A 22,933-nucleotide genomic window follows, 5' to 3' on the forward strand; every position below is an offset into this window, starting at 1 on the left:
TAATATATCCTTCATCTTTTTCTATTTTCCATCCTTTCATAACACAGGGTAAATGGTGACCTGGGATTTCCTCCTTTTTCCTAACGCAGAGCCCTCCTGTGTGTTTCATAGTGGAGGAGGGAGGGAAAAGGAGGGAGCCCATAGCCATCAGGGTGCACAAAGCTGATGGGCAAGGGTGGAAAAAAGCCTCAAGGAGGACTCCTTCACCACCCCATGCCCAGCCAATCCTGAAGCAAGGCGTCCATTATAAGTAGGCAGACTAATAGTACCCTTAAGTGTCCAAGTCCTCTGTCAAAGTGAACTCTGCTTACCACACTCCTCATCTTTTGGAAATCCAGGCAGTGAACTACACCAGGGAACTCACTGATTTCTTTTCCAGCCAGGTAGTGACCCTTCTGCTTCTCATAGGTCTCTTTGTATTTAAGCTGTGAAGTAGGAACAAGATTGAGAATCACTGGGATTTACTAACCAGCCCCCGTTTTGTTCCCCAAGAAAGACTCTCCAGCCTATGAAAGGAAAATGTCCTACTGACCTCACTGTTCACCAAGTCGGCATGCTTGGCTCCAACAATGGGAATATAGCGCTCATCCAGGGTGTAGCCGTAGGCCTTGGTTCCCTCCCACGCACCTTTGTACAGTATCTAGGACAAAGACATGGGTGTCAGCGAAAGTCCATGTTCAACTTCATTCAGACACCACCAAAAAGAAAATGGTAAAATCAAGATAAAATATTTATGTTTAAATGCAAGGCTTAAGTCTTTACGTAGAGCTATTATTGTGCCTACCTAGGAACAGGGCAGAGTCTTTTGGCTTGTTGCAAATTAAATCTATAGACTTTGAAGCCTTTTATAACATAGTTTGACTGTATTTACAGTTCTGATAAAAATGGAAACAAATTTGTACATAGTGAATCACCAAAGATGGCTTTCTGTTGGGCATACGTGCACGCACACTACATACACATCATCCTTTAAATTACCTGAATTAAAATTTAGAGGGAAAAATCTTCCTGTTTTTGGCTGGAGATGGTTATACACAATTGTTAAGGTAGAATGAGCCTTTCCTCTCTTTCCTCTGCTGCTCAGCCCTGTGCTCTCACAACTGGTACACACTTGTTACATTATTATCTATCTATTAATTTGTGTGTCTGTCCCTCTCATTTGTCTGGACTCCTGAAGGGCTTGTCTCATTGAGCTTCAGCTCCTCAATGCCTCCTACACTGCCTGGCACATCATAGGAGCTCAAAAATTACCAGCTGAATGAATGCTACTTGCCCTGAATAACATGCTACCTCTAATAACCCAGACTAAATATAACAAAGATAATAGATCTCCTTATAAATTCAGTTGTTCACAAAATCAGTCAAGAATATGAATACCAACTAGAGCTTAAAATTAGGAACTGAATCAAAGATCACATAAAATAGAACTTACGGTACTATAGAGTTTTCCCATGTCTCTGGAGTGAGTGATATGTGGTGTATCTGGAGAAAATGTATACTTGCCCTTTAATAGTTTATTAAATGTTTCTTTATATTTTACCTAAGAAAGTGAGACAAACAAAACTTTTGATTACTATAAATGGATTAAAAATTTCATAGGGTCTCCCTAGCAAGAAGACAATCAGTCTACATTTAGAGATTAAAACTAACCAGTTGGTTGCATTTCAGTCCATTTGAGCTAATAGAATAATTTGGACACAAATATAGATGTGTTTGTACTTAGGTATCGCATAAAGTGGATATACCTTCTACTAATGATTTTTAAGACATCCCCCCCAAAGATGATCTTATAGTTTATCTTCTTCCCTATTTTCTTACAAGCATTTATCTGGAGTTAAGCAAATCATTCCAGTGATAGACAACCAATTCCCCAGCCTAGGTGCCTCATACACAAAGCAGACTTACATCACTTTGATTGACTGAGTTAATCTTAGCCAAAACAATTGCTGGGGGATCCACCACACTTGTAAAGTTAGGATAGTTGTCAAGAGCATCTTTCTTATATTTTATCTGCAAAGAAATAGTAACAATTAAGACAAGTCACCTCCCATCAGGTGCCTACCCCCACAAGGCAGGTAAGGAGTCCAGGCATTAAGAACGGAATGTGCATACCTGATTCACCATTTCCTGGTTCCTAGTAACCCTCACATGGTCCACAGAATCCAGGGGCATCCAGCCAATGCCTCGGAGCCACTCCAGGTCAGCTTTGTAGACATTCTGAGAGCAGGAAGAGAGATATGATGCTGGAATAAATGACTCAGGCACAGGATTACAGACAGCAGATTAGAAACCATTTTTTCAGAAACTTAAGCGTTCTCTCTATGGCTGTTGTCTCACTGATTCAATCATGATTTCATCCGTTCACCACAGCAATATTTCTTGAGCCTGTTACTACGAACGAGGCAGGGCACTGGGCTAGTTGAGAGATAAATATACAGGAGTCTAAGTGGAGAGTGTAAGTGCTGTAAGAGCAAGAACACTCAAGTGCTCTGGGAGTTCAGAGCAGGGAGCCACTGTTTTGGGCAGTGAGCATAAGAAAAGGTTTTACCAAGGAGATTGTCATTTTAGTTGGACTTGGTATATTTAGTCATAGAGGAGGGGCATTTAGACTAAATAAAGGAAGTTATACAAGAAAATGCTCATGTATTGAATGGTAGGGGAGGGGAGGCATCCCTCTGGCCAAGCCTATCTCTACCCTCCCCTACCTGGCTCCTGGGTTCTTTAGGCAGCTCTGAAGAGCAGCTGCTACCCTGATGCAGGCTTCAGTTTGACGTGGCCTAAGTCACACACTCTACCCCAGCTTTACCATGAGGATTCTGGGCCCTCACGCGGCTCATCGGGACTTGGCTTCCCTTCTGCTTTGATTCCTTGCAAACAACCCCTTCGTAAAGGCCTGGAGGAATGAAGCCTGGCGGAGCCAGGACAGGCCATTACCAGGTCCTTGCCTATATTATCATCTAATGCTGTTGAAATTTCAACCCCATATCTATTCCCACCCAAGTCAATTATTATTTTTAATCACTTGATAATTTTTCATGCAGATGAGAGTGAGTAGTTGCTGATGGCTGAGATGGAACAAAAGCAGCAGTTTTTTTTAAACTGACAGAAGTTACTCAGAAATATAGTCAGTAGACAAAGCTGTCCATTAACCACTGCTCCCGATCCTTCTCTACGTTGTACTAATCCCCTTATGGGGACAAACTCAATATTTATGGCTCAGAGTTTCAAAGGCTGCTGGTTCCAAAATGCTGCTTATAATTCTCCAAGTATACCACACATTTCTAGATGATTAAGAAACAAAACCCACTCACATCGCTCTGTAGGTCGTAGGCCTTCCTTGCCTGGATGACGTCGTTTTGGTCAGGGTGGCACGTCCACTGGTGCAGGTAATTACGGTAATCAATACCACTGGCAAGGGCCTGCCCCTCCTTGGCGGCCAGCACTGACACCATATCAGCAGGTATGTGGATTCTGGCCTTTGTTTTATGATAGTCCTCTTTGTACAGTCTGTCATTCTGAATCTGGCCTGCATGCTCAAACCAAACCAGTTTAGGATCATCTCTCATCGTCGGAACACCCACGTAATGACCTCTTTGCTTTACGTGTTCAGCTTTGTATTTGAGCTGGTGGGAAGAAGAGAGATTCCTTCAGCTTTGACAAGCATACAAGGCAAATGGGGCTTAAAATGTAACCAAAGCCCACCAGCTTTTTGTGTCGCTGCCTCCCCCAACAACAAATAACAAAAGGCATTGAGATAAATGCATAAATATGAAAAAATGTCAATTGAAAAATAGAAAAAAAATGTGTTTCCTAATTCTGGTTATATTTTATTTGAAGGCCTAGAGATTTTAAAGAATATGAGAAAAAATAAAGAACTCAAAAAACAGTTTTTAAAGAAGCCAACAAAAAAAAGAAAGAAAGAAAAGAAAGCCAAAGCTCCTGGGAGAAGGACCAGAGGGAACAGATACTCTAGCCATCCCCGAGCCCAGCAGGCCTGCCAGGCCAATGGGGAACGCCCCACATGCTCTGCCTTGGCATACCCGGGCTCCCCAGTTGGCCAGGGCCAGCCTTGCAAAGTGCACTCCTATCAGGGTAAATTACCTCACTCTGAACATCACTGGAGTGATGGGCATGAACGAAAGGCACAGCATCCGGAGGCAAAATATAACCTGTGGCTTTTTGCTTCTCCCAGCCTTCCTTGTAGAGATACTAAAAGACAGAGCCACAACAGAGGGTTAAACCAGAGGGGTCAGAACGGGGGCTAAGTCATGTGCATACATTTATATCTTATATTATGGTCTTCTGTTCCCCACCCAAGTACCAGGCATCCGGGTAAAATCTATACCTGGTCCAAAATCCGGCCTGCCTCCTGGGCCGTGTGCAGCAGAGGGGTTTCTGTGAGGGTGTACTTTGATTTGGTGTCATGCCAGTGTTTCCGGTATTTAATCTAGAAACAAGAGGCAAGGGGGTAAGTTTCTTGACGTTAAGAAAACACAATGTTGTCCAAGCAAATGCTAGCATCAATCATCTCAGTGTTTACAATCTGTATCTCAGTAATGATTGCATGCTGGATATAAGTGGGTGGCAGAACTTTGGAAATGACATCTTCATGATTTCAGAATGACAACCGTGTACTTACATCATTCAGGATCTCACCACTTTGCTTTGCTGTCACATAATCAACTCTGTCATCCACAGGAGTAAAATCGAGAGTTTCTATTTTTGTGCGATATTTTTTCTAGGGGAAAGAAAATATCTTTTAGGCTGTTGTAGTCCCTGGTCCTGTGTGAGCTGAGAAAGACATGCTAGATTTAGTGGCCTTCTCTATCAGAAGTGTAGAGTGCCATATACGAGTAGCATCTTCTTGGCAATTTTGCTTTATTGTTAGCATTTTATTTTTTAACAAATGGGTTGACTTCTGCTACCTCCCAGGGCAGTAAGTGGTAAGCTCCCAAAGTCATGTAACATATCATTCTATGCATTTTTTTCAACGTGACAAACTTCTCCCAAGTGTATTATTACTGCTGACAAAATAAGTTTTCCATTTATACAATTCCAAGCAACAGTAAGTGTTCTGGATATTATATCATGAGTGTGGTCCCATAATGGGATGGGGACAGTAAAGGATTATCTTGGGAAAATGTCTGGTATCTTAAATGACAGCAACTGAAGTTGTTAAAATTGCTGAGAGGAAATGATTGTGTTTTGGCTCATGTACTTTTGTTCAATCTCTTAAGAAATGTATTGATTGGCAAAGTAAAATCTTGGAATACCTCACTGAAGATATCCGCAGCATGTTTGGCGTGATTGACAGAAACAGAATCATTTGGCATCCACCCGATCCCACGTAACCATTCTAAGTCGGCTTTGTAAACAGCCTGTGAAAACAAGACCAGAACGGTTTCAGCAACCCTGGTCACAAGGTCCTATTTATTGTATGCATTGTTCTGATAAGAAATATAACTTGAGGATGATATGCTAGAGCAGCCAGGCAGGTAATTAAATAAATTAATTAGGAGATGGTATGACAAACTAGGGGACATATTTTCATTTAAAAGGGTCAGCCTCAATTTAGCTCCAAGTTACTGTTGCCAGGGGTAAGATACATCCAGAGCTGCATCCTCTGACTTCTCCACAAAATTGGGAAATCCCAGATATTTACACAAAATTTCCTGATTTAAAAAGCTTGACAACTGAATTCAGCATTTTAAAACACTGTATCAACTAAAAAAGCATTTCTGTGCCTACATCCTGTCCATGGACTGCCAATATTTTATTTATGATATGAAACTCTGCTGCTACTTACATTCTACGGAAATACTATGTTCACAGTAGTTGTCTTTACCCTGTTCTGATAAGAACTCTGTTCACACTACCTTCATGGTCTAGATCCTTCCTTACTTTGTGATTTTGATATCACCCTATGAGGTCTAACTGAAACCAAATTCTTGGCTATATAAAGACATGAAGTGATGATAGAGGATTTAATGACATAAACTTTCTGGGAGTCACAGTGACATGATAGAAGAGCTCATTCTAGAAAGCTGCACACTCACGTCGCTTTGCAGCTGGTAGGCTTTCTTGGCCTGAATCACGTCATTCTGGTCAGGTAAGCACGTCCACTCGTGCAGGTAATTGTGATAATCAATGTCGCTGACCAGGGTCTGGCATTTTTTGGATTGCAAGATGGAAAGCATATCTGCAGGGCTTTGGAACTTGGTCTTCCATTTGGCCCACTGAAGGCGGTACTCCCTTTCATTCTGAATCTTGCCAGCTATGAGTGCCCACCGGATCTTGTTGTCATCTCTGGCTGTGGGGGTACCCACGTAGTGTCCCTTCTGCTTCTCATGGTCAAGCTTGTATTTATACTGGAGGTGTAAAAACAAAGCAGATGGATCACAGTATGCTGTCTCGATGCACATAGGACATTTGTTTAAAGAACTGAAAAGCTAAACAAGGCCATACTTACATCACTGGCAATCTCCCTGGAGGCTTTGGCAGCCTGGATAGGGATGGCATCCAACCGCACATCGCAGCTCATCTTTATTTCATCCCAACCTTCGCGGTAGATTTTCTGAAGAGGAGAAAAATAAAGTGCCATTCTAGATTCAACTTACCAATGATTCCAAGGGCTCAAGTGGAATTAATATTGGAGGGGTGCAGTTCTTTGGACTCTCAGAACCAGTTAAAGAAAAGAGAACAGGGGAAAGACTCCCTCTGCATCATGGCACTGGATATGAGCCATGTCTGGAAGTCCAAAGATATGGGCTTGGCAAGAGTTCTCTCTTTTTAATTTCAGTCATAGCCTCGATGTACTTGTTCATGATTTATTTAAAAGGGTTTAGCTGCTTCTTGTATTGATGCATTGGTAGTATTGGGATAAGTTTAAGTTCAGACATTAATGGACTATTATTAAATTTCTCTAATTCAGTGATTCACTTTAAAAAAATTTTTTATTGGAATAAAGTTGATATACAATATTGTATTGGTTTCAGATGTGCAACATATACATTACTAGATGCTTGCCATGATAATCACTACCCCATTATTATACCAAGATATGACAGTATTATTGGTTATAGTCTTTATCTTGTACTTCTATTTCTATGACTAACTCATTCTTTAATTTTTAAATTCAATTCCATTTTGTACCCTTAGAATTATAAACTTTCTACATTTATGAGTTTTTTCCTCCTAATATAGTTTCTTAGATCTTCTTATGTGACTAGTGATACACGTTGTTTGGGGATGTCAGGTGTCTTGCTGAAGTACAGTTGGACCTTAGAAGTCATTCTTTAAATGTACTGTTGTTTTATTTGCAAAGAGAATTTAAAACACGTAGTGACTGATTTGCAGATAACTCAAAAATATATGTTCATATTTAAATGGACACATTCTGTACTGACAATGTCAGAAACTTGCAGAAATAACAGTAATTGAAATGTATCATTCAGAAATCATACCAATCAGTATGGGAGCTTGAACAGTGAAGAAAAGAGAAGTAAATTCCAATTATTGATAGTTTCATGGCCTTTGCATACTGAAATCTAAGTGCTCAGATAGATTTTGCCATTTTAAGTATGAACTAGCTTTGTATGCACTTTCATTCAAAGTTTTGTATGACTCTTGGGTGGGTCTTTCTGTACAAAAGAAAAAGTATTCTCCAGATTTAAATATATTATCATATGGAATACTTAATGTAAACCTGTAACAATGTTTTTTAAAATATCCTAATTTTGTTTATTTGTTTTATTTTTATTTTGTTTTACACATCTATTGTTATACTATTACTTCTTATCAAATAAATTTTTGTTCATGTGGTGAAATATATTTCTTATTTGAACTAAAAGAAAAATCTGGGCTTGAGATCATCTAATTTTGAGAACATGGGTAAATTCCTTCATCTCTTTAAGTCTCAACTTTCCCATCTGATGAAAACAAAATAACAGTATTTTACTCATGTTATTTGTTTGAAGATGAAATGAGTCCATTTAACATGAGTTTGCTTGGTTACTTATAAAATTGTACACAAATGTTCTGAAATATTATGCTTTTTACATGATGGAAAGAGTGTTATGTAGGGGACTTCACTGAGATTATAATGACACCATGTGTAAAGAAAATGTACATTTTGGTTGACATTCAAATGGGATGTTTGATTTCTTCCAAAACATAAGCCATTCTTATTAATATCCAAATATTTAAAGTTAATAACTTACTTCCCCAAAATGAGCCATTATCGTTAATATGTGAATATTTAATATCTAAATATTTACAGTTAATAACTTTACTTTTGATATAATTTCAAATACTAATCTTGCTTATATTATAATATCAGTGGCTACTGTTGGTTCTGGTACTTCCAGCTGAGAACTTTATCATGCACAGAGAGTGCCTAAGACTTTCCAGAATTTTCCTGTCAAAGATGCCTCTGGATAAAAAAGAAGAAACTGAGGAATTTATGTGGCCAGAGGCACAGAGAGCTGACTGCCTCTCTATCTAGTCACTTGGTGGTAAGAGTGCACTCACTGCACCATGATACTGTTTCTGGACCCCTGCTGTCCCCCGCCCCAAAATTTATCACTGCCTTAAAATTATGTTTTCTTCCCATCCCTTGGAAAAACCTTTCTCAAGTGGCTGATACAATAGAGTTGATGGTGCAGTTTGGCACATGGTGAGGAATCTGCTTGGCAAGCTTCTTTTCTCACAAAGATTAATTATTTTTTGAAAGATGTGTATTTCCTGATTTGAAAAGGTACATGCACCCCTATGTTTACTGCCACATTATAACTTACTTCCAAAACATGAGCCATTGTCATTAATATCTAAATATTTAACATCTAAATATTTACAGTTAATAACTTCACTTTTAACAAAATTTCAAATACTTAGTTACAATAACCAAGATATGGAAGCAACCAAAGTGTCTATCATTACATGAATGGATAAAGAAGATGTGGTTCATAGACACAACAGAATATTATTCAGCCATTAAAAAGAAATCCTGCTACTTGCAACAACATGGATGGACCTAGAGGGTATTATGCTCAGTGAAATAAGCCAGGTGGAAAAAGACAATAACCGTATGATTCACTTATTTGTGGAATATAAAAACAAAACAAAACAAAATGAACAAAACAGTAGTAGACTCATAGTTACTGAGAAGTGACTGGTGGTTACCATGAGGGAGGTGGTGGGGTTTCTGGGTGGGGTGCGTGAGGGGGATAAAAGGGCACAAAAATTCTCAATCATAATATGTTTGTCATGGGGATGGAGAATATAGCCAATGGTTCTGTGACATCTTCCTACGACAGATAGTAACCACACTAGCGTGGGTGAGGATTTGATAATATGGGTAACTGCTGAACCTCTGTGTTATATACTTGAAATCAATATAAGATTGTATATTAGTGATGCTTCAATTAAAAAAACAGGAAAAAGGAAAGATGCAAAGTTCCAAATGATGGTGAATTGCACTAAGGCAGTTCTTTCTTCTCAGGTTAAATTTATTCTATACACAAGAAATCTCTGTGATCCATGGAGGCAGTACCTTTCTTGGACTCTTAAATTGTGTAGCTAGCCATGTAATTGAATTCTCCCATTTTATCTAATAGACTTTTCAGTTGGTTCTTTTTTTTTTCCCAGGCATAGAATGATTTATTCTGCAAATAATCATAATTTTGTCTTTTTCTTTCCAATATTTATCTCTCATTCTTACTCTTATGTAATAATTTTGGCTTGAGTAAGAAGCTCACTCACTTAGCTAGTACATCCAGTGAATGCTAAATAACAGGAATATTAATGGGCACCCTTGTTTTTTTTCCTGACTGAGGATGAGCTTGGCCTCTGATTTGAGATTTATTCTGGTAGTCATGTCAAGAAAATATTCACTTATTCTTATTTTGCTAAGATTTATTTTAAAAAGTTAAGAATGGATTTGGTTACATGCCTTTTCAAATCTAATAAAGTGAGTATATGATTTTTCTTTTTTTGTGCTATTACATCACTAGATTTCTGAATATGGAACCCCTTCTTGGCATTCCTGGATGAACCCTGGTTGTTTATGTGCTACTGTATACACAAACCACTGAATCTGATTTATTACTATTTTACTTGAGATACTCTCCATTACTATAGGCCTATGGTTTCCGTTTGTGGAACTATCTTTGACAAGTTTTGGTGATTGTGATGACTTTCCTTCTTTCACAAGGCTCTGTGGTAGTTTATTTCCTGAAGCTGTGAAAGAATTCTCCTCTAATTTGAAGTTGATTTGTGTAAAGTTCTGCAAGGAATTCTCATAATTAACCGGGCTGTCTGACTCTGTTGTCAGTCCCCCCCTCGTTTGTGTGTCTCTTCACCCCTCTTTCCCCTTGCTCTCTCTTGCCCCCTTCTCCCTCTGCCGTGTGGACACTGGCTCGCCTCGCCTGGCGGCTCAGAGCCAGGGATCGCCCCTCGCCTCACTTGCGGTCAAGGGCTGATGGGAGGCGCCTCCCCCACCCCCACGCAGTCAGTCTTCTGCCCTCAGCTATGAACTGTTCCTTGGGGATATGAGAGCACCAACTGGGTGACTTTCCAAACAAAAAGATTGCCTGTCGAGGTACTTACATTGCTCACATTAAGAGCGTTGGCTCTAGCGAGATTGAATTCTGGAGTATCTGGCATTATGTGGACTGAAGTTTTATCCTTGTCCCAAACTTCTCTGTACTTTGGCTATGGGAAGAACCAATAATAACAAAATTTGTAGTTTTGCTAGTCCCAGTACACAACTTTCAACTCTTCTGATCCAAAATCTTTTCATATTAAGGTTTTCATGAAACTTCTAGAATCTTTTCATTTGTTACTAAAATTAGATATGAAATCTATATTTAATACCTTTTATTAGTCATTTGAAGTTTTGTTAAAAATTAATAAGCAAAATATAACAACCCTGTCAACATTATTTATAAAAATATTTGCTGTCATCAATACTATTATCTTTACAAATATATTACCAGGTTTACTATTTATCATTTATTTATAACACTAACTTAGTTTTAATATAGAGGAAAAATTGACTTACAATACTAATATTTTCAGCATTAGATCTGGCAAGGATAACGTCAGGTGTGTCAGGGATACTCGTGTACTTGAGATTCACCACAGGTGTCCGATACACACTGTCTACTAAGATTTTCTGGGCATTTTTGACTCTCAGTACCTCAGGGGACCCTTCAGGCATCCAGCCAATGCCACGCAACCACTCCAAGTCGGCTTTATAGATGGCCTAGGAAAGAAAACAAAGTTAGGGGGAAGCAGGGATTTTTATTTTTGTTTTAATTGTGGTAAAGCAAGAAATGGTTTTTTATGTTCTGTTTTATCTTCCACAAATGATAGTAAAAACTGGGTAGTGGCCTGACAAACATAATTTTCATTTATACAGCAGTATTTTGTTCTGCTTTGCTTTCTGTGGCAGGGGCACTGGTGAACCTTCTAAAAAGCAGAATGATGCAGAAGAATGTTTGGGGAATGCATGAAGGTTCTTGAATAATATTTAGGTGATCATCATACTAACCAAAGTGGACTTTCAAAGCAAAACTAATGGACTCTCCACCAAGTTCTCCACACAGCAGCCAGAGTGATCTTTACAAAATTTATGATTCAATAAATTATAAATTTTATTTATTATTGTAATTATAAATGCTTAATTGTAAATTACTGATGTCACAATACTCCCCTATGGACTCCCAGTGGTCTTACAATAAAGACTCAACCTTAACATAGACTAGAAAGCGTGAGGGTCTAGCAGCAGTCCCTACCTATTCTTCCAGCTTCACAATATACCTGCTTCCCTTTGACCTGTGCATTGGTCTTAGAGTTTGTGGTTTGCATTCAGCCTATTTGCATATGCTGGTCATTCTGCAGGACACCCCCACTCCTGCTCCCCATGTTGTCTCCCTTCCACTAAACCAACACTTCCCCAGATAAGCTTCCCCCACCTCACTTTTGCATAGCTCCACAATCATATTTCCCAACCATCCCAATTTTTTACTAATATTTTCTACTTAATATTTCTTTCTTTGTTATCCATGTGAACACTCTAAAGTCGGTAACTTTTGTCTTATTTCTTTTTCTTTATACACCATTGTCTCTTAAGTGCTTAGGACAATGTGTGGTACATGGTGTGTTTAGTAAGTATTCTTAATGGGATAATTAAGAATTCAATCCCTATTTTATCAATTAGATACAATTTTTATCTCAACTGAGTTTTCTTTTTCCAAGATAGCACCTTCATAGAATTGGGATTTGCATTTTCTTGGTTACCTAAACTTGTATTCCCAGATATAGGTAAGTGGGTTGATCAGATAAAATTGCTCTTTGTTAAATGCCAGTTATTAATTTCATAAATAGACATTGTGTTTTACAGAAATGGTTTTTGAGTAACTAGTTAATAGGATACAAATATTGGACTAAAAAGGTAACAAGAGGAGTGAAAAATGTGGGACAATTTCTACCCTAATGAAGAACGACATTATGTTTTAGCATGTAAATATGATGGAGACCCAAAATTCAGAAGAAGGGATTCTTGAAGAGGATTACAAAAAGATTTTGAGGTCTCCCTTCCTCCTGCTTTAAGAATTTGATTGATATACATTTCTTAAAACACTAAAGTGGCTCAGGTTAATGAAGAGACTACATTTCTTTAGAAACTCACCTAGATCCTCCAGTTGGCAATTCATTTCAAATGATGGATATACTTTCCTACAACAAACTCTTTCATTATCAGAAAGTATCTCTTGAAGCTTAAGTGAACCAAGTTCAGATAATTAAAGGAAGGTATATATTCTACACAGAAAATAAATATCCTAATGGAAACCTTCTTTCCAAAAGATTGAAGGGAGAGAAAATATTAGTAATAATAAAAATACCTGCAGTAAATTAATGACACATGTGTTGTGAAGAACACAAAATTAATGGAGATAGTGAGTTTGGAGTGTGCTGCTAACCTTTGAAAGTAATTTCAAGGAATGACAGCCTTGTCATTCTTCAGTCGAAGGGCCATGGAAATTCTTATGCTTAGTACACTATAACTGTACATGTTAACAAATCTATAGAAAAATTCTGGTAGCACCACTAACAGTGAAAATGAAAACTTTCTGAATAAGTCCAGCAGTAAGGTAAGCAGTTAATAAACTTGGTAAAATACTGAAGTTGTGTTTTCCCAAATACTGGAAGGAGTGACCCAGCCAAGGCTGTGGAAGGTTTTTTTCTCTGGAGAATAGCTCACCCCTCAGGCACCTCGGTTGGGCTCCCTACACAATGACTTACATCACTCTGCAGGTCATAGGCTTTCCTGGCTTGGATCACATCGTTCTGGTCGGGAAAGCAAGACCACTGGTGCAGGTACTGGCGATAGTCCACATCGCTTGCTAATGCCTGGCCTTCTTTGGCAGCACTGATGGACACCATGTCTACTGGGATGGTGATCTTGGCCTTGTGGTCATTGTAGACCTTTTTGTACAGCCTATCATTCTGCATCTTCAACACATTTGCTGCCCAGACCAGTTTAGGGTCTTCTTTGGCATTGCGACATCCAATATAATGGCCTTTTTGTTTCTCATAAGCATTTTTGTACAGATACTGTTGGATGTGAACAGAAGAAAGGAGAGTCATTTTTTTTCTAAACGGACGGCTCAAAATAACTCTATCTCCCTTAGATTACCCTTTCTGGGGCACTGCTTTTTTTCAAATCTACTTCTTGACACATTGGTTTGTCTTCTGTCAGTACGCATGAGAACACTGTGGGAGCCTCTAAGGCAAGAACAGCTCTCTGGGTCATCCCCCAATATAGGCTTGTCCAGTGTTTCCCAAATTTTAATTATCGTTTGCCACTGTCATATGTTTTGCCACAAACAACACCAACATTTCATATTTTGTTCTGTCAATTTGATTCTTTAAGTAAATTTATTTTTAAAACAAAAGCTTGTTGAAAATTTTCATTTTAAAACTTATAATCCTATCTAAATGGAAAAAAATCAGTATTTTTTATTACATGTTAAAACAAACATAACTATTTAAAAAAATGCTTGTGCATGTTCTGCATAAAATTATCATAGGAACCCACTTATGCATATTGCACTTCAAGAAACAGTGGGATTCTTTGTACCCACTGAATCTCTAAGTGCTTGTAAATTAAATGATATTGAGAAGATATCGAAAAGAAAAGAAAAATCTGTGCTTAAACGTAAGACAAGCAGAATTAAGCACAGAGGGTCATGTCATCAAATTGTTGTAAAAGTTGTTCTTGAATTTGGGACTCTAAAACAAGACACTAATGACAATGACCTCCATTCTATTAAAATATAATTTCTGGGGAATTGAGGTAAAGATTAGTAAAGTAGTAACTCCCTGTGTGTCTACTAGTTAGTGTTTGTTCAGGCTGGGCAAGGAGGGGCTCTTACATCACTGGCAATATCCCTGGAAGCTTTGGCACGTTGGAAACCTATGGCATCTGCTCGCAGGTCATAACCTGTCATCTTGACGTCTTCCCAAGCTTGCTGATATTTTTTCTGCAAATGGAGATTACAATGCCACTGTTAATCTGGAGAGGGAGCTACTGAGTCAGCATTACTGATAGGTTCAAGAATACATGTTACACTGAAAATTAAGCTTCCCTTAAGATTTATGAAACAGGCTGGTTTCCTACTGAACTTAAGTTCCAGTATATTTTTAATGACATTTAGTAAAGTTCTCTCCCAGTTACTTCTTTTTCAAAGAAGGAGATTGAGGAGATGGCAAATCATGTAAAAAGGAGGAAAAAAATACTATTTGGCTTTTAAAAGGAAAAATCAATGATGGGCCACTAAAAAGTTAATTAAATATTACCAAATCTGTGTATGTATGTTTTTATGTCATGTCTTTCTGGAAACCACCAAATTTTTTCTTCCAACAAAGATAAGGACACTCATCTCTATACCCATACACACATGACACTTATCATTAACTTAAGGACTAGAAATAAAAAGAATGGTAAGGAAATGCCCTTTGCTAAACTCTCTCTGGAGCATATCAAAGAAAAGTTTGGTTAGGCAGAGAACATTATATAAAGCAAGTCGTTTGCAGTTCCTTACATTGCTCATCTGTATGGAGTTGATCTTGGACTGCAGCATCAATGGGGTGTCAGGTGGCATATTCACATTAGCCTTCTCTTTGTCCCAGGCATCGCGATACAATGGCTGACAAAAATGAAAAACAAAAGATGGTTTATAAGTAAATAAGTCAATTACTACATGAATAAAATTATAGGTATGATTAGAAGTTCTGTGGATGGTCTCACATATAAAATTAGATCACATGTTGTTCATTTGCGTTTTTACTTAGAAAGTGCCAACAGTAACTTCAACAAGAAGAAATACATTCATGTCTTATATAAAATGAGTCAGAAACTTGGTAGTAAAATGATCTTTTTCCATTTATTCACATGTAATTACCTGGCAGGCAAACCTACATAACAGGAAACTACAATAACTTACATTATTAATCGAGTCCCGGCTTTCTTGACCCAAATAAATATCATAATGTCTGATATTGAGGTTGCCTCTGGATTTTCAACTTATTTCATGAATGAACAGCAATACAATTTTGGGATCGTGGTATTAACTGGCAGAAAAGTGTTATAGGCAAGATCTCAAATCTGTTCAATGTATGTATCAGAGTTTGTGGAGCAGGAGGATGCCTACCACACTAATACTGACCAAAGAGTTACCTAAGTAAGTGAAATGTGGATACTGCTCATTGACTGACCATATAAAATTCTGCCTAGATACCTGCAAGTTCAAGATTCTAATGCAGGTATTAGCAGTTTAAAGTTCACTTTTAGAATTTGTATAGAGACCTCTTCAAAATGTCTGAACATGTCACCAAACCAGCTTACCTCACTGATCTGTACAGAGTTGATCTTTGCCATGATGATTTCAGGGGTATCAGCAATGCTGGTGAATTTGAGGGCCTCTGGCCTTATACGATACAATCTTTCATTCAGGAGGTTCTGGGCATTCTTCACTCTCATCACTTCCACAGAGCCCTCTGGCAACCATCCTATACCCTTCAACCACTCCAGGTCTGACTTGTACACATTCTACATGAAGGAGAGGACCACAGGGCTCAGAAGAGTCAGCTTCACCCACTAGAGCATGATGCCAGCAAACCACATACCACCTCTATCTAAATCAGCTGGGTGGCCAATCCCACGGAACTCAATGGCCAACATTATATGTTAACATTTGATTTTTACATCCCTGACACACATCTCTGGGGGAAATTCACAGTATCCTAGAAATAGGAGCAGGGCTGACAAGTGGCACTTACAGAATGACAAACAGCAAAGGCAGATAATTTTGTTTTTATTTAAGGTTGAGCTTCTGGGCTCACCACTTGAAATCTGCCTTTTACATACCACTGGGAATAACAGCTTTAGGAATTTGGGAGAAATAGGTCCTTAGATGCATGTATAAGGAGAAAAAAAATACATACCTATATCTATATATCTCTCTCTTCCCCTTTATAAATATACTATATTCATTTTATATATACACACACACATTTTTCCTATATATATATCAGATAAACTTGAAATCCAACATTTCCTTATGTTTAAATCTGTTTCTGAAATTTAGATCTGACCATGCAAATGTAATGAATCAGAACAAGTGAGACTGAAATTTTCTACCCAGTTACACAGAATACATAGAAAAAGAGTGGTTTACATCTTGATGACTATGGCCTTGCCATATAAAGAATCCTCTGTAAGATAGAAAGTGTTCAGAAAATCTCCACTACCATGGATGTATAGAACATGTTAGGTTCTATTAAGATTACTATTTAAATTATGTCCCTGGGGAAAACACTGATTAAATCCACAGCCACACTCTCCCCAAGAGTCTAGTGATGATATACGCACATCGCTCTGCAGTTCGTAGGCTTTCTTAGCTTGGATCACATCATTCTGATCTGGCAGACATATCCACTGGTGCAGATAATTGCGATAATCAATGTCGCTAACCAGGACCTGGCATTTCTTGGCCTGGACAATTGACATCATGTCCAATGGTGTATTGTGAATTCCTTTAGACTTCTCATACGCTTTCTTGTATTCTCTGTCACTCTGGATCTTGGCAGCATGTATAGACCATACCAATTTGGGGTCATCTTGTAGGGTACGGAAACCCACATGGTGGCCCAGTTGCTTACGGTAACCTTCTTTGTATTTGTACTGAAGTTGTGAAAAATCAGATAAAAAGACATATAAAAATAATGTAATAGGAAGACTTTTCATCAAATGCTTTCAGAATGTTTTCTTAGCCTTGTGTAAATTGGACCAACTGGTAGTCATGTATTCCAGTTCACTCTGAAGAATTGGAGAGTGCTATTTTAGGTAGTTTCATAGAAGACCTGAGTAAATCAGGAGGAAAATAGTATAGTGAATAAGAGTAATAAAAAAATAGCTAACATTTACTGAACAATCACTATACACCAGATAACTATTATGAGTGCTTCAAATGTATTAGGTTGATCCATATAAAATTGCTGAATTATTTATTTATAAATAGTTGCATAGTAGCAATTATAATCTCATTTAAACCTCACAGTATCTCTATGAGGTAGGTAATATTATCATCACATATTTCAGATGGGGAAAATAAGGCACAGTAGAGTAACTGTCACCCCCAATATTGCCTGGCAAGTGGAACATTAGATCATATGTCCCCTAAGAGTACTGAAGGTATCTCAGGTACAGAAAAGTCATATGTGTTTTAGAGATAGAGGAGAAAGGTGCACGTTTCAGGAATGGAAAGCAAGGTTGTTGGTTTGAATCAGAAGATGACACCAAAAGGTCTGTGGACAAGAGTTTCTATTTTGTCCACAGTTGTCCTAAGTGTCTTAGGCCTAGAGCAAGATGGTCTGTTTCTTCCCTATACACGGATAGCACAGGAAAGTTTAGACAAAAGGAAGAGAGAGAGAACTGGGAATAAGGCAGATACTATGGATTGGCTATGGTTTTTAGAGACAAAAAGAAGGAGGAAGAAGGAAGAAAGAGCTGACTCATCAATAAAAAAATAGAGTGACCTGGAGAAAGGGAACAACGATGGCTTAAAGATTTGGAGCTGGGGAGTACTTGGTAGGATAATTATTTTGACAGTTAATAAGATTCAAAATTATTGTTAAATGAACTTCAGAAGGTTACTAAGAACATTATACACAAACCTCCAGTATAAAATTTTCTATGTAAGATATGATTTCAGTCTTAAGTCTTATACGAAACTTTCATCTGTGATTCATATTTATGGAGAATGTCATAACTATTTAGAAGATAGAAAATACCTGTCAACAATAAAATGTACTGGTTCTTGAATTTTTTCCAAGAATTTGTACAGAACTTCATGATATTTTACTTCTACTTAGGAACAGTTTAGCTGTTATTTATGTATATACCCCATCTATGCTAACCTGAATGTTTTTCATCCCATTTTAATGTTTCTAAATACAGAAAATCTTTAGTGCAGGACAAAATATAATTGTTTCCATAGATTTTTTAAAAACTAAGATTCTGGAAAGTACTCTCCTTATTTGTTGTATAGAAGAGAAAAGCCACAAGGAAATAGGAGCTGTACCTCGCTGGCAATTTCTCTGGAGGCTTTGGCACGTTTGATTTCAATGGCATCTGCCTTTATGTCATAGCCTTTCTGTTTGGCTTCATCCCAGTCTTTCTGGTAGAGTTTCTATTGAGGAAACACACAAGATTATTTACAAGGATTGAAAATAAGTGAATATAGTTAAAGTACTCATAAAGTGAATCATAAGGCATAACGTAAATGAAGGCAGCATAAGGAAAAAGCAGAACAGTCACTTCTGAGTACTTCTTTTGATTATTGGCTATTTACTTTTGGAGTGCAGGATACTTCTGATTAAAATTTTAACGCAAAACAACTAAATCTACTAATGTTTGAACATTTGCATTCATCGCAATATGGTACACATCTGAAAATACCCCACCACGCAGTACGAGGAAACGAAGAATCAACTGTGAGGCTAGAGAATCTTCATCAAGGCACCGCATAAGACCTGATAAGATTTTTTCCTAATGTTGCCCTTTGACTTTTCAGAGGTCTCCACTGAAGGGATGTTACACAGATATTCATACATATCCTACTTTATGGGTATAATTAAAACTTGTCTTTTGGCATTTTTTTATGTCAAACAAGAAAATTCTAGATCAATCAAAAACCTATAAAGACAGTAGAGACTGTTACGTCTTACACTTTCTCGTGTAAAGAGCACTCAACTAGGGATTTAATTACTCTCGATTACTATACAATGGAATGGAGCTATCGGAAACCAATAGGATGGAGGTATCCCACTCTTGCAGTGTAGGGATGCAGCCATGTATCTAAACTAATGTTTAAAAGAGAATTTCCGTTCATATTGCCTTTGTAATGGTAACCAATGAAAGTTTCTATCACCAAAACTGAGCACATTTCCAAGACAGGTAATTTGTTCACGATAACACACTCCCTAAAATGACAGATACTGTCTTCTAAAGGCATTTACACTTCATACTTATGCTTCTTACATTGCTGATCTGCAAGGCATTGATGTGGGCCTGTAGCATGACTGGTGTGTCAGGAGGAATGCTGATGTTGGCTTTATCTTTATTCCATGCTTCCTGATATAGTTTCTGTGGAGAGAAGGGAAATATTACTTTAATACCTCAACAGAGAATGGCTGTTTGCAACATTAAGCTTTAGTAACTATTCAGCCTTTTGTGATGGTTTATTTTAGGTGTTAACTTGGCTAGGCCACAATATCCAAATATTTGGCCAGACATCATTCTAGATGTTCCTGTCAAGGTATTTTTTTTAGATGAGAATCACATTTATATCAGTAGACTTTGGGAAAAGAAGACTATCCTCTGTAATGTGGGTGAGCCTCATCCAATCAGTAGAAGGCCTTAATAGAAAAATTAACTGACCATCCCAGAGCAAGAAGGAATTCTGCCAGCAGACTGCCTTTGGGCTTGAACTGCTACTCTTCCCTAGGCCTCTGCCTGCTGGCCTATCCTGCATATTTTAGGCTTGCCAGCCTCCACAGCTGTGTGAGTCAATTCCATAAAATCCATAAAATCAATCTCTTCTATCTTCCCAATATATCCTACTGGTTCCATTTCTCTGGAGAACCCAGACTAATACAGTGTCATACCACTTATCATGCAGTATTTTGCTACAAGTTTTACTATTTAACAGGAGTTAAATATATATTTGTATCCCTGGATTGCAATGGAGTGACATTTTTTCCTTCTCGTGCTTCAGAGTGTGGGTGTGTGGTAGCAGAAAGGCACGCTGACAGCTGTCAGAACGCTGCCCGGCATGTGCCCTCGTCCAACCATCAGGAGATTCTTAGAGTTGCTCCCATCAGTGCGTCTCTGAAGTGGAGCAGCCCACTTGCTTGGTCTGAGTGGCATCATCTGAAAATAAAGCCCCGCAAAAGGAAAGCTTGGTGACTGGATGGTTCCTACCTCACTCATTTGCAGAGAATTAGCTTTTGCCAGGACAACTTCTGGGGTGTCAACAATGGAGGTGAACGTCAAGGCTTCCGGCCGTGTTCTATAGAGTCTTTCATTTATCAGGTCTTGGGCAACCTTCACCCTGTTCATTTCTACGGAGCCTTCTGGCATCCAGCCAATGCCGCGCAGCCATTCCAGGTCTGCTTTATACACACTCTGCAAAGGGGTTAGAATGAAATTTTGTTCCAGTATTAGACATATCATCCCTTACTTGCAAAATAAAGTACATGGAATTGAGGGGTTGATAAGCATAGGAGATGGTGGTTCCAAAAGTGTAGGACCTGGATTTTATATGATTCAGAGGTGCTAATATTGATGACAGAGTAATTTGTAAAAGCATAGTTATTTATACTCACCATGAATAAGCATAACATAGTAAAAATGCAGAATTTCCTAATAATTATTTGATAATTGGAAAAAACTACAGAACTGAAATGTTATAAAAAGGAAATTTTGTTGAATCTCATTGCTTTTTCTCCCTGTAATAACAGGCCCCAGGAAACTCCACTTAGTGTTTTGAGTATAGTACAACAATGGAAGTTATTTTTAAAACATTCAGATAATTTATGTTTGTCTGAAATAAATTTTCATTGCCAGAAAGAATAAATAACATGAAGAAAATAGTGTGGAATCTAGGCCAGGGAATAATGGACATGATCTAAGTAGGGCTCTTCATTTGGTTCCTTTGTCTGTGGATCCCATGACAGATACCTCCCATATATCTGTTTTGTACTAAACAACATGAATGGTGCCCCCACTGCTGTGCAGCGTGCAGTCTGTGGCTCTGTCCAATTAATAAATCTGTGTTGCCCCATTTCACCTCTCCCAAAGTTCATGGTACGTACGTCACTCTGAAGATCATAGGCCTTCTTGGCTTGGATAATGTCATTTTGGTCGGGTAAGCATGTCCAGTGATGCAGGTAGTTCCGATAATCAATGTCACTGACAAGAATCTGACATTTCTTGGCCAGCAAGATGCCTAACATGTCCACTGGGCTGCTGAACTTGGTCTTCCACTTCTGGAAATCCTTCTTGTACTCCCTTTCACTTTGAATCTTCCCTGCGTGTATGGCACACATAATCTTGGGGTCATCCTCAACGCTCCGGGCTCCAATGTGGTGGCCTCTCTGTTTCTCATACGCTTCTTTATATTTGTACTAAAATTCCAGAATACAGCTTTAGAAAGCCAGATTTAAGACCATATACATTCTGACAATTACAGAAAACATGGAAAGCCCTAAGCAGAAGGACAGGAATTTCATATTGCAACCATTTGGGCATCTCTGAACAATTTTAAATAACACTTTAAATACTGTCACAAGCATAACTGTACTGTAATCCTACATCCTCATTGGTGGAACCCCTCCATGCAGCAACTGTAATTCCAAAATGTATTTTTCTGCTCTGTGACAACAAAGGGAAAAATCTTAAAAGGTAGGAAGCAGGCCTGGTGGAATACATATGAAAGCAATTACACGGTGTGGTCCACCAGCAACACTATGGTGGTTCAGCAATGTGGAACCACAGTATTACACGGAGGGTGCTTACGTCACTGGCAATGTCCCTCGAAGCCTTAGCACTTTTGATGGAAATAGCATCAGCTCTCAGATCATAGTCCTTCATCTTTGATTCATCCCATCCCTTGGTGTAAAGTTTCTAGGCAGAAGATAATACATTATAGAAAAATAAAAAACTGTTTTGGAAACTTAATAGGCTAATTACAGACAAGAAAGTGATAAGGTGGAAAAAGTATTTTAATTATTCCCAGAAAGACTTAAACGACAATCAGGAAATCTCTTACTTGGCTGATATTGGCAGAATTGGTCTTGGCCAGAATGATTCCTGGGGTGTCCGGCATCACATGGATGGAGGTTTTATCAGTATCCCAAGCTTCTGTATATAAATGCTACAGGAGAGGTGAGGTAAAACCTTTTGTTAAAGCCTATATATTACAGTTACCATAAAATTTAACACATTTAACAGTAAAAAAAAGAGGTTTGTTAAGGCTATTTGGAGGTAAGGGAAGGAAAAGGGTAATGAGATAGTGAAATAGAGTAATATAACTGCCATATAATAATCTCATAGCTGATATGAAGTGATATAATGGTCTCAAATGTTCATTCTTTTCATCCAGTGAATTCCAAGCTTACTCACAAGACCTGCAAGGATAGAGTACGGCTATAGAACTACAATACAATGGAAGTCCCTGGACTTCAGAGTCAATCCTAAGGTCAAACCCAACTCCACTGTGTCCAAACTGTATCATAGTGAAGAAGGAATGCAGTGCCTAACGTTCTTCATTAGTAAGAGGGGGATAAGCATGTTTTTATTGAATAT

General features: G+C 38.2%; 1 protein-coding gene across 30 annotated transcripts in view; it reads right to left on the minus strand.

The window, feature by feature from the left end:
* NEB (nebulin) overlaps positions 1–22,933 on the minus strand; it is a 199,472-nt gene that overhangs the window by 64,513 nt on the left and 112,026 nt on the right. For all 30 annotated transcript variants that reach the window (XM_073241429.1, XM_073241446.1, XM_073241444.1 and 27 more), the window contains 25 exons: positions 22,398–22,502; positions 22,145–22,252; positions 21,442–21,753; positions 20,549–20,752; positions 19,607–19,711; positions 18,648–18,755; positions 16,937–17,248; positions 15,911–16,114; positions 15,108–15,212; positions 14,439–14,546; positions 13,306–13,617; positions 11,060–11,263; positions 10,606–10,710; positions 6,470–6,574; positions 6,057–6,368; positions 5,274–5,378; positions 4,640–4,738; positions 4,346–4,447; positions 4,102–4,209; positions 3,312–3,623; positions 2,113–2,217; positions 1,906–2,010; positions 1,433–1,540; positions 533–640; positions 312–425 (listed from right to left, as the gene is read on the minus strand). In XM_073241429.1, coding sequence (XP_073097530.1) covers positions 312–425; positions 533–640; positions 1,433–1,540; positions 1,906–2,010; positions 2,113–2,217; positions 3,312–3,623; positions 4,102–4,209; positions 4,346–4,447; positions 4,640–4,738; positions 5,274–5,378; positions 6,057–6,368; positions 6,470–6,574; positions 10,606–10,710; positions 11,060–11,263; positions 13,306–13,617; positions 14,439–14,546; positions 15,108–15,212; positions 15,911–16,114; positions 16,937–17,248; positions 18,648–18,755; positions 19,607–19,711; positions 20,549–20,752; positions 21,442–21,753; positions 22,145–22,252; positions 22,398–22,502 — 3,975 coding nt within the window. The remainder of the gene's footprint in view (positions 1–311; positions 426–532; positions 641–1,432; positions 1,541–1,905; positions 2,011–2,112; positions 2,218–3,311; positions 3,624–4,101; positions 4,210–4,345; positions 4,448–4,639; positions 4,739–5,273; positions 5,379–6,056; positions 6,369–6,469; positions 6,575–10,605; positions 10,711–11,059; positions 11,264–13,305; positions 13,618–14,438; positions 14,547–15,107; positions 15,213–15,910; positions 16,115–16,936; positions 17,249–18,647; positions 18,756–19,606; positions 19,712–20,548; positions 20,753–21,441; positions 21,754–22,144; positions 22,253–22,397; positions 22,503–22,933) is intronic.

Source organism: Manis javanica, chromosome 7, assembly GCF_040802235.1.
Source record: "Manis javanica isolate MJ-LG chromosome 7, MJ_LKY, whole genome shotgun sequence".
In the NCBI taxonomy this organism is placed as follows: domain Eukaryota; kingdom Metazoa; phylum Chordata; class Mammalia; order Pholidota; family Manidae; genus Manis; species Manis javanica.